The 12,901-nt window shown below is 38.0% G+C and overlaps 1 protein-coding gene across 1 annotated transcript in view; it reads right to left on the bottom strand.

Annotated features, from left to right (window-relative positions):
- The window catches only part of LOC124596142 (cytochrome P450 6j1-like), a 134,642-nt gene that overhangs the window by 27,430 nt on the left and 94,311 nt on the right, over positions 1-12,901 (bottom strand). Inside the window, exons 3-4 of the mRNA XM_047135162.1 lie at positions 12,403-12,527; positions 3,150-3,554 (exon numbers count right to left, since the gene is read on the bottom strand). Coding sequence (XP_046991118.1) covers positions 3,150-3,554; positions 12,403-12,527 — 530 coding nt within the window. The remainder of the gene's footprint in view (positions 1-3,149; positions 3,555-12,402; positions 12,528-12,901) is intronic.

Here is a 12,901-nt window from a genome sequence, read left to right as displayed (position 1 = left end):
GATTCCTCAGCAACATCTACAATACGTCCAAATGCAATAGGCCAACAATTAAAATACAAAAACCAAACAACATGAATTTTATCTTAGACAGAGGAAACAATCCTGTATAGGACAATTCTACAGATTATGTAACAAGCATAAGTTCACTACTAGCTTAAATGAAATGAGTGTCAAGCTACTAACAAAATGAGTATCATCAGCATATTGTTCCCTCATGAACAATAATATGGGTTGTACTAAACGAGTTGGAAATTCTAACACTGCATAGTCAGGCTTGGCATATCTTACATATGCACTAAAAAAAAAATCACTCAGAAAAGTATATCCTTCTAGGGAATCAAGTAACATGATCAAGGAAAAACAAAAACTTGTTGAAAGCAAGGGCAGTTTGCTTATACCTCTTAAATAATGTACCAACCATAAAGTAAATGTTAATGCTGATAGTACAAAGGAGGATTTAGTAAAAGTGCAATATAAATAAACAGTAGAAAACCTTTGTTTTCCACAATATACTTTCAAAGTATACTGCACATACTAGAAAATTGTTTCCTAATATCAGTGAAGGATAATACTAATCTCCTTTCATCTTCCTGAGATCAATGCCTCCTTCATTAAGGAGCATTGCTGACAGTTTTTCAAAGGGACCCATGGAAGCCTGAAGAATGTAATGGTCCTCGGGCCAGATGAAAGTGTGGATGAAGTGTGCGTGGTGTATGCAGTGCCTGTGATGAGAAGGGAATGACAATTGAAACATTATTTATGACATTATCACTCAGTTGATAGAAGGTATAAATGTATAAAAGACCATTATACACAACATATGAATGCTTTTCATACTAGATTGTAAGTAATTTGTTTGCATGAGTGGAACTGTGAATGTTTGATTATGTTTTTATTGTCATGTTAAACTGCGCAGTCCAACAGCATTGTAAAATGAATAAATGTCTTACTAATTTTTATGTGCCAATGGCAGTTGTTTCACTTCTGTTCATTTTTATCACAACCTCTCGGAGTTCATACATAGCTCACAATTACATTTAAAACAACAACTCTCAAATTATAGTTGCACAAAAATCAACAAAACCACGGTGTTATCAGTATTAATCAACAGAATTCCCTTTCTGGAGAATCTATTTTTAATTTTGAAATTATTTAGTCTGTTCCAAATTTTCAACGTATTTTAAATTTTGTGCATATACAAAAATATTTGTGAAAACTTCAACACCCTGAAACAACACTCTAAATAAATACTAACTTGTAGGTCATGCAGCAAGGTAGGAAGATAGCAGAGAAATGGAATGTACTCAGCAGCATCTACTCAGTTGACTGAGTAGGTCAGTATTACACCAAGCCCATCCAGTGAAGAGCTGTCAAAAATAAATTGTGAAAGCCAATGTTGATATAACTTTTTAGAAGTCAGAGGTTGAAATGTCAGCATGTAGATGAGTCCTGAATGTGTAGAGATACTGAACTCTGGGAAATGGTTTGATAGCTGTCTTATAAAGGAATTGCTGCTGCTACGATGTTGTGTGTATGGAACCAGTGGAAGGAAAAGAGGTTTACATTGTGACAAGTGGGTACTGGACCACACAATGTGACCAGACGACTGCCTTCTTATTTGTATGACTATAACAAAGTGTACAGTTTATCACCCTTAGAGTTGGCTTCAAACCAGAGTATTGCAAATAGTGTAGAGCTACTGAAGCTGGAGCTGGATGCTTGAGTAATTTGACATTATTCTCGGAGGGATCGGCTGATGGCATGGATACGATCTGATCAGCTCCCTCTGTCCTGAAGCCACCATTGTCTCAGACTGCAATAAACTCAGGAAACCCACACAGGAACACTGTGTGGCAAAAATGTTATGTTTTTGTATGATACAGACTTCCACCTATTCTGCAAGGATGGATCACATATGGATTAAATAATTATAAGGTGACCTCTGTGTAGTAGCCAGCATTATTAGACAGCATAGTGAATGGATAGTACTTGTGGCAGTTTGGAATGTCAGCTGGAAGTATGTGTGATATTGACTCCTGCTTATTGAGGACTGTCAATACATCAGAAATATTCTACAGACTGAAGAATGCTTATACAGTTCCATAATCCTACCCAGTTGTATACTGTCAAGTATGTCCTATTTAATCTGTGGTGTAACATTAATTTGAGTCACATTTACAGGGGTTGTAACTTATGTAGTGGCAACTATTTATTCACAACCGATACAAAAGAGTTACATGTTTGCACCTGTTACTGTCCTTCAAAGTAGTCACCAGGATTGTGTAGAACCCATTGCCAGTGATGCAGAAGGCATAGTGAACCATTAGCTGAGCCTGTTCTGTTGATGCTGTGAATGGAGCGGTCTAAAGTTATGGTGATTCTCATGTATGACTGTGATGGTGTTATCCTAACGCATTACGTTCCTCCACAGCAGACTGTCAATGCACAGTATTACTGTTTGTTTTTGGAGCACCACGTGTGGCCAGCTTTGCGAAAGAAGCAGTGACACTTCCTGTGTAACCCACCCATCATTTTGCACGACATTGCATGCGCACATACAGCGCTAGCTGTGGCAGCTCTTTTCGGTCGATGGGACTGGGAAGTACTGTACCATCCCCAGACTTACGTCCTTGTGACTTTGATTTAATTCTGAAGATGAAGGAATTTCATGGCATTCATTTCAGAACTGTTACAGAGATTCGACAGGCGGTAGACAGCTCCATTCGTACCATCAACAGAACAGGCTCAGTTAACAGTATACTATGCCTTCCACATTGCTGGCAATGGGTTCTACACAATGCTGGTGACTACTTTGAAGAACAGTAACAGGTGCAAACATGTAACTCTTTTGTATCGGTTGTGAATAAATAGTTGCCACTATTTAAGTTCCAAACCTCGTATCATTCTTGGTGTTACAATTTACAGAAATGTTAGTGTAATTTTGTATCCTTTGCATTATGAGTGTGTTTTTATTGTGTGTTACACATTTCTACAGTTATCATTAAAATTACAAAGCATTCAGTGTCATGAGAATGGTTTCACAGATATTAAAGAGGGCAGGAAGTATAAAGAACACAAGTCACTTATAAAATAAATTAACAGTTTGTAGAAGTCCAATATGACAGGTTTTTAGATCAAAGTCTACTTACTGGAATTCCTTGAGTAGCTTTCAGTTTGCTTCCTTCTCCTAGTTGGCTCATTCACATTAGAAACATGTCTCTTATTTTTTATCTGGATCAGAAGCTCCAAGAAGACATCTTGTGTTAAACCATGTTTTTCACGATTTGAAAAATTGTCTGCAATGGTTTTACCCAATTCTGATTCAAATCCTGTATCCCCATCACTGCTTTCAAAAGGCTTCATAATAAAAGGCATGACAAAAGTGGCAGCATATTTTATTCCTTGGATGACAGAAGGTCTTCTGTCATCAAAAAGGTGAGAATTCAAAATGGATTGTGGAACATTCTGTGTATTACCCTGGGCTCCAAATATACACTTGGAAAGTTTATGTGCTGTATGTTCTGTCAATGTTTCTTGCACCTTCACAGGCTTTCCTGAGATTTACAACATTAGGAATTAGTGCCAGTTTGGATATAAGAGAAACATGTACACATAAAATAGCAACAGTAGCAAGGAGAGAAAACATCACTGTCTATTTATAAGCCCCTCTTTGCATGATAAAGTTGTGACATATTTATCAATTGTCTTTTTAATAACCAAGAATGTCTGATAGACAAAAAATATGTTCATGAGAAAGTAGCAGTTTTTCACCTTGATATTCCATAACACAAAAATGACAACCTTTTTAATTAAATTTTTTACAGGGCACTCTCTCTTGGTCATGGACACATTCCTGGCGCATCCAACATTGAATAATTATATCACAACAGTAATTCCTCTGACATCAGTCCAGATTCTGCTGTGCACTTTTTCCCTGGAAGAATTTACTGATTGGGTTGTCTCTTGACCACCCACAGTTTCCCCATTGCTCCTTTTTTAATATTATCACAGAGGTTTGAAAATGATCTATTTCAAAATTTCCAAACTGCTGTTGCATTCAGATTCACTGACTTGCATATTCCAGAGTAAAAAAGTATTATCTTGACTACAAATTCTGCGTGAAAAATAGTGCAATCATATCCATAGCAAAAATTATTTAAGACATAATTGCGTATGAACCATGACTTTGGAGCTCCAGAAAAAAATAACTACATAATTTTCTGGACACACCTTGTGCACTAGTCACAGAAACAATAATGTTAGGTAATTTATAACTGTTAGGAAGCTGGCAGCACTCTGTAACTACAATTAACTTTTGACAACACTTATTATTGTTAATTTATTAATTGCTATTTAAATAATAAAATATTAATGTAACAGAATAGATAAAAAATCTTCTCACTAAGTGGCCACAGGATAACGCACACATAAAAAGGTTTAGTAAATTTGCAAGCTTTTGGAGACAGTAGCCCCTTCTTCTGCTACAAGGGCTGAAGAGGAAGGAAGAGAGATGAAGAAAAAGGACTGCTGAGGTTTAGAAAAAGTGGAGAGTTTGGGAAAGAGAGCCTGAACCCTGGGTCAGGAGGGGACTTTCTGGATGGGATGAGAATGACTGCAGCAGATGAGATTTGAAAATGTGAGAACTTAGATATCTGAAAGCCTGGGAGCTTAGAGGTGGAAGATAGGGTAATATGCAAGATAGAGATTGTTGATGAAATATCATACTAGAGTTAATAAGAGCAGAAAGCTAAGTATATTGTATTTGTGACTGGTGGGGGGTGGGGGGTGGGGGGTGGGGGTGGGGGGGGGGGAGAGAATAGACAGGTTAGAAAATAAAAGGTATAGAAAATAAAAAGGGAGTGAACAAAGGAATAATTACTGAGAAAAAATGAAGACTTAATAAATTAACATAAATTAAGGCATGACTGGTGGTCATAACCTAGGACATATAATGCCAGCTCCTACCTGCAGAGTTCTGAGAAGTTAGTGTCTGGGGGAAGAATCTAGAAGGCACGAGTGGTAAAACAGGCACTAAAGTCATGACTGTCATGTTGTAGAGCATTCTCTACAATAGGATATTGTGTATTCCCAGAGTACACCATCTGCCTATGTCCAGTCATTCTGACTAATAAACTTGGTGGTAGCCATACCAATGTAAAAGTCCAAACATTGTTCACATAACAACTGGTACACAACTTCTGGTAAACCTTCCGGGATGTAAGGTCGTGGTCCATGAAACTCTTCAGCTCCTTCAGAGGGGTATTTCTCTTCCAGTGAGTCTTGCCGACTGATGGGTCGGACGTCTGAGAGCGACTTATATATCGTAGAAAGTGGGCGTGACCAGAGTTACACGTGATATGCAGAGATAATCTTTGTCAGAGATAAAACTTAACTATCGATTGTAATCTCGTCACGGATAAAACTGTCCAAATATCACTAAGTTTCATGGTCTCTTCTTTCCAATTAAAATTATCCCTATGGGAAAATTATCCCTATGGGATAATTTTAATCGGAAAGAAGAGACCATGAAACTTAGTGATATTTGGACAGTAGCACTACAGAATTGCTAGACAGTTTTATCCGTGACGAGATTACGATCGATAATTAAGTTTTATCTCTGACAAAGATTATCTCTGCATGTCACGTGTAACTCTCGTCACGCCCACTTTATACGATATATAAGTCGCTCTCAGACGTCCGACCTGTCAGTCGGCAAGACTCACCGGAAGAGAAATACCCCTCTGGAGATGTCCAGCGCAGCTCTGGACGAAACATTAGGAGCTGAAGAGTTTCATAGACCACGACCTTACATCCCAGAAGGTTTACCAGAAGATATGTCATCCAGTTGTGAAAGCCTTCATACTATGAACTGGTACACAACATGTGTCATTTCACAGGTGGCTCTCAGCTCATGGTCTTGAGGTCGTGTTCTCGTTTCCCAAGCACAGGGTCCCGGGTTCAATTCCCGATGGGGTCAGGGATTTTAAACTGCCTTGAGATGACTGGGTGTTTGTGTTGTCCTCATCATTTCATCATCATTCATGAAAGTGGCAAGACTGGACTGAGCAAAGGTTGGGAATCTCTACAGGTGCTGATAACTGTGCAGTTGAGCGCCCCACAAACCAAACCAAACCAAACATCATCATCTCTCTTTGATAGTATATGTTTTGTCAGTTACAGGAATGATATAGGAGGTGGTACAAGGGTGTGTAAGGCAAGTCTTACAGGGGGGGGGGGGGGGCAGTGACAGGGGTAAGAGCAATAGGGTAGGGAAATGGGTGCAGAAGGAGTGTACAATATGACCAGGACATTGTGGAGACTGGGTGGATGGGTGGGTGGATGGGGGGGGCGGGGGGGATATGGGTTGGCAACACAAAGCTATTCTAGGTGTGGTAGGCAGAATGGACTTCATTTCAGGACATGATTTTAGGAAGTCATAGTCTTGTCGAAGCAGCTGATTAGTACATTCAAGACCAGAATAATATGGTGTGACAAGAGAGTACTCCTAAGTTATTTAATGGAGGGATCAGCAGTATCAGGATTGGATGTGGTGGTCCATGAAATCTGCTACTGAGCTAGCCTGGTGGGGTAGTTATTTCCAGTGAAGGCTGAGATGAGAATGTTTGCCTCAAACGTCAAGGCTGTATGAAACGGAATGCTTCACATGGCAGGGATGGCATCTGTCAAAATGCAAGTATGTTGTTTGTTGGTAGGTGCATACTGAGTAGAAGAGAAAGTGTTCTGACTCCTCTAGTTGACCACTTCCACTGTGAGATGTCAGTTGCTCCACTTGTGACCCAAGGAAGCACAACTTATTGCAGCAATTGCAACACATGAAGCACTATTCACAAACAGGATGTTATGCAATGAAATTAAAAACAAGTGGATTTAATTAACATACCTCAGTGAACATCAGATGCCAGATAGTTTAAATTAGTTTCCAGGCATACTTTGACATTTTTTGAGGACTTTGTGTAATGAGTAATCAGTTTAATTTCTTGTAGCTCATTTTTCCCTCAAGAATATTGTGCTGTTGGCTACTGAGCTACTGACCAATGCAGAGCTGATATACGTTCTTTAATTGAAGTGGTGCCGGATGCAACTGAGTTCAAGTTAAATTGTGGCAAACTTTCACTTTTCTTGAATTCAGGGCAATTACCCTTGTGATCAGTTTGTCGATAAAGTTATAAATGATACACTTGTCATTAAGATGTACATTTATTTTATCACAAAAATTATTTCTTACACACTTTTTTACATGAATTTGTGTCTGAAAACATCCACATTCTTCTGATTTTGTCAATTGGATTTGGTATAGAACATGTTATTTTTTTATGCCACCAATTCATAGACACCACCAGACCTTTTTATTTGATTGATTGTCATCAGAAGTGAATGCAATAATTCTTGTTCTGGCTTGCTCAAGTTGGATAATCACTTGAATCAGTGTCTGTGACACAATGTCGCCTGAAGTAGTGATTTTGTCAATTGGATTTGGTATAGAACATGTTATTTTTTTATGTCACCAATTCATAGACACCACCAGACCTTTTTATTTGGTTGATTGTCATCAGAAGTGAATGCAATAATTCTTGTTCTGGCTTGCTCAAGTTGGATAATCACTTGAATCAGTGTCTGTGACACAATGTCACCTGAAGTAGTGTTGTGACTTACATACACTGCAAAAGTTGAATCGTGCTGTGGAGCAGAAGAGCAAGATTTGAAAGCTTACTCTTACAATTGTCTGTAGAATATTTCCCTAAATTAACAAAATCATCAACTATCAGCCAGCTATAACTAAACTGCAGTTTTTCTTGGATCTTATTTTCATGAAAAATCAGCATGCCTATGCATTTATTTTCATTTTGTAATAATTCCCAGTTGCTTCCACTGAATGCGTATTAATTATGTACGTCTATTTGAAACAGTTCAATAAATTTCTGAGTTGTTTGCTAAGAAAGTGGCAACAGTCCATGCTACAAACAATACCTACATCCTTTTGGCTACTTAGTTTTTAAAAGTAGGGCGTCAAAAGTAAACATGTTATCATACTGCAGACTTCTTTACTTATCATTACCATTTCCTTCATATTGTGCCAACTATGATTGGTTGATTTGGGGGGAGGGGACTAAACAGTGAGATCATCAGTCCCAGCAGATTAGGGAAGGATGGGGAAGGAAGTCAGCTGTGCCCTTTCAAAGGAACCATCCTGGCATTTGCTTAAAGCAATTTGGGGAAATCACGGACAACCTAAATCAGAATGGCCTGATGCGGGTTTGAACCGTCGTCCTCCCGAATGCGAGTCCAGGGTGCCAACCACATGTGCCACCTCACTCGGTGTCAACTATGATTCTTACTGAGTTTAGAATGATATAGATTGTAGAAGGTCTCATACAGTCATCTTATGTTTTTAATCTGTGAGCTGCTTTTGCATTAGATTTATTTTGGCAATCTCTGTTCTCAGTTTATCACATAATCACACAATTTCCAGTTTCTTACAATTCTGTGTTGTTTTTGCTGAAACTTCTGCACAGATCACAACTTTTTCTGGTTTACAATATCCTGGGCTTTATGCAAGTGTTTTACTGGCAAATTTTCTTTTGTGTAATATTTTAAATAGATGTGACAGTAAACAAGGAAACTGGGGACAACTCTGACTTTTAGAGACTCGCTTTTTGTCCTGGAATTTCAACTTGTTTGAGGCTGATGATAAACATTTCCATTTTTGTACAAAGTTCTTTGAAGAAACCTGAACCACACACTAATCAATTTGGAGTCAGATCTCTGTATTTCGGAAGAACAGCTCTCAGTGATTTTAAAAATTCTATTCCATCTTTTAGATATCTGAAACATATGTGCCTTTACTTTCTCTGTAACTGGATCTGTACACTGGAACTAACATGTGAACTTTTTTCCCCCTCTTCTTCTCATTTAAATGTGAAACCCATCTCACACTTTTCTTGCATGACATACTGAAAACTTTGGATCAATGAAGCTAGGTAGACGCTGTGTCTGTTGATTTCTGAAAAGCATTTGACTCAGTACTGCACCTGTGCTTATTGTCAAAATACAATCATATGGGGTATCAATTGAAATTTGTGACTGGATTGAGGAATTTTTGGTAGGGAGGACACAGAGTTTTATCTTGGATGGAGAATCGTCATCAGATGTAGAAGTAACTTTAGTTGTGTTAGGACCCTTGCTGTTCATGTTTTATATTGATGACCTTGAGACAATATTAATAGTAAAATCAGGCCTTTTGTAGTTATCTACAATGATGTACTATCTGAGATAAGCTGCATAAATGTTCAGTCAGTTTTTGATAAGATTTCAACATGGTGCAGAGATTGGCAACTTGCTCTAAATGTTCAGATATGTAAAATTTTGCACTTCACGAAACAAAAAAAGATGCTTGATATTAGGAATTCTTGGAAGGCTTTGAGAGGTGATTTTGAGATAGTGGTGGTGGATCAAATTTGGATCACGATCAGAACTTTCAAGGCCTGGTTCAATGTCTGATTTGCTGTTGGTAACATTTTGGGATTTGGTTTCAAAATGATATTTCCAGGTGACAATATGTGTGAAGGAAAGTAGGTTCTTCATCAAAGCAGCATGGTTAAATGCAGGTTTAGGGCCAAAAGTGAGACCCTTGGATAATACAGATAATTTGGGAGGGCATAGTGCTTTAGATTAGAGGTTGAGAACACTACTCTGATGAGGCTGTTTCTTGTGATCATGAGTTGTCATTGCTCTGGGGGGTAGTGGTATAGGGTGGGGGATGTTTAGAAGGTTGGCCAAGCTCGGTCTTTAGGAGAGGAGTAGCACTTAATGGTGTGGCTGTCTTGTAAGCTGGAGAGGGATGGGAAGGGGAAACACCACTGTTGAGGTAGTTCATCAGAAGGTGGAATAGCTTTTTAAGGTGAAGTCTGGCTGGTTGTTGCAGTTTGAAGTGCCTTCACAGATGATACCATCGAAAGAAATGTGAGTGATACATAACTGCAGGATTTTGTAGAAGGAGAGAAGTGTGGTGGAGTGTTAATTAGCAGATAAGGCATATAGGTCACAGTTTAGCTGGGTAAGTGCAGGAGACTGCTATATTTGAAACAGTAAGAGGGGCTGGTATAGAGTAGGATTACATACAGAAACAGAGACATTCAATGTTAGGCCTTTGAAGGTAACTCCCAGTGATAAACATGTTTTCTAAAGGACTGAATATAATATGTGATGGGATTCATCAAACTAAGAGAGGAGAGGGTTTGGAGTATTAGAGATGGTGGGAGCTGCAAAAATGAAGCAGAAGGGAGAAAAAGGAGAGGAAAAAGGAAGACAAGCAAGGAAAAATATCCGAAAAATGTACAAAAAAGATGTACGAAAATAATGAAAAAAGACCACTTTGACTTACTAAAATCATGCCCTAAAGTGAGTTCCATTCTGCCTGACATTTTGCCCACCACACATAGAATAGCTTTCTGTTGCCCCCTCCATCAACCCCCACCTCTTCTGCACCCAGTTCCCTACCCTATGGGTCCTATCCTTGTGACTATCTCCACTGTAAGACGTGCCTCATGAACCCTTCTACTATCACCTATACAGTCCTGTAACAGGCAAAACATACACTATCAAAGGGAGAGCCATCTGTGAAATGACACATGTTGTCTACCAGTTGTTATGTAAACAGTGTTCAGCCTTTTACATTTGTATGACTACCATCAAGTTATCAGTCACAATGAATGGACATAGACAGAGTGGTACACTGGCAACACACAATATCCTGTTGTAGAGCATGCTTTACAACATGACAGTCATGACCTTAGTGCCTTTTTTACCACATATACCATTTGGATTCTTCCCCCAGACACTAGCTTCTCAGAACTCTGCAGGTGGAAACTGATATTACATGTCCTAGGTTCTCGCTACTCACCTGGCCTTAATTTATGTTAATTTCATCAGTCTCTCCATTTCTTCTCAGTAATTATTCCTTTCTTCATTTGCTTTTCATTTTCTGTTATTTTATAATCTGTCTATTCCCCCCTCCCCTCCCTCCACTCATAACATATACAACACACTTAGATTTTCACTCTTATTAACTCTTATACAGTGCTTTGTTAGTAATCTCTGTCTTGCTTATTACCCTGTCTAAGCTCTCAGGTTTCCAAATCTAAAATCTAGCCAGCAATCAGTCTTTTCTCCTCATTCCGGCCAGTAAGTTTCACATGACCGGAGTGCAGGGCGACTTTTCCCAGCTTTCCATATTTCCTAAACCTCATCAGTCCATTTCTTCATCCCTCTTTCTTCCCCTTCAACCCTTCTGGCAGAAGAAGGTGCCTGTGACACTGGAAGCCATCCAGTTTCATTAATGTTTGTATGTGTATGTTCTCCTGCTGCCACCTGGTTAATAAATTTCGTATCTATCTAGTTACTTTATACTTCCAAAAATGAATATTCATTATTTTTGCTGATATATTAATTATCTATAAAGGTGCACTTTTCCTGAATTAAAAGAAACAATAAACAATAATGAACCTTGTTTTTTAAAAAATAATGTTTAATCTCTAGTTTTCAGAATTTATTAATCAATAAATAATAATATGGCAATATTATTTCCTGTTCCTTAACAATTTTACTTTCTTTAACCCAATAGCTGGTCAAACATGAGTGGATTTTTGCAACAGGCCAATTCCCACAAACAAGGTATTTCACTTTACAATTGTAGCTTTTCATTGTGATAATTGGTCCATTCCTCCGCTATACTTGTAGCAACTAACATTTGCTGTCACCTGAAAACTTATGTACTTTCTTATTTTGCCTGTCACACTGATCCATATATGTGTGTCCACCTGACATGAAGGATTCACCAGTTCCAAGAAGTGTGAGTTAAAGCCCGCAGGTCGTGCCTCCACTAACACACATGTGCAGCTAGTGGGTTTCGCAGAATCCGTCAAAGAAATATCCATGCCCTTGCTAGCATCTGGTAATGTTTGATTAACTAATGAAGGAATAAATTCTGAAGGCTAGAGATTTAAACATATTTTAAATTTTCATGCTTGTCAGTCCTGCTCCAGTAGTTTTGATAGCTTGTAAGATGATGCATCTCATCTGTCATGAAAATTATATGTATTAATTTTTACATTACATTTTGATTAAATAATTCATGATTTACTCCTTTATATTATAAGGAAGAGTTTTATGTGTGGGTCCATAGTTGTTAAAGTAATTGTTCTTGGAAATAACAGTTTCCACAGTTAAAGGCAAATGTGTGTTTGAGAATGGTGCTGTGATCCTGAAACTATCTGTGAGCAAATAAATACATAAATAAACGTGTGTAGCTGTGTAACTGTTATTTCCAGCAAAAAAACTGAAAGATTAGTTTACTGTTTAGCTACTATCAAAGGTTTTTAATACCTGCTAAAACACTTGTCTCAAATGAAGACACAAAATCTATGGCAATTTCGTTTAGGAGATGATACATTTGTTTCATTTCATCAACTGTGAATGTGGGTATTAATCTGCTTCTTGTTACTCTCCATCTGAAAATTACAGAAAACATGCAGTAAGCAAACTTATAATATAATGAGTTGATTTACTCTATAGTTAGGCTGAACAAATTTACAAAAGTGTAGGTCTTCATCCTGTCAAGAGTAATTGTAACTTTACTAAAATTGTAATATCAACAAAAGGGTCCTGGTTTTGATTGATAAAAATATATTTATAGTTAAGTGGCTAAGTCTACACAACCACTGCATGAAGGCAACTCATTTGATACAGAACAAAATGCTGTGTTGTTTGGAAAACTATATAGTATTTCAATCAAATTAAAAGTAGTGTGTTTCTCAGATAATTAGAATGTTAAAGGATTTGTGTGTCTCAATGGTCCACAGAGCTATGTTGGTTGGAGCTATGC

The sequence above is a fragment of the Schistocerca americana genome, chromosome 2 (assembly GCF_021461395.2).
Source record: "Schistocerca americana isolate TAMUIC-IGC-003095 chromosome 2, iqSchAmer2.1, whole genome shotgun sequence".
Lineage (NCBI taxonomy): Eukaryota > Metazoa > Arthropoda > Insecta > Orthoptera > Acrididae > Schistocerca > Schistocerca americana.
The sequence above is the reverse complement of the archived record's forward strand: the minus strand, read 5'-3'. Positions and strand labels throughout refer to the sequence as shown.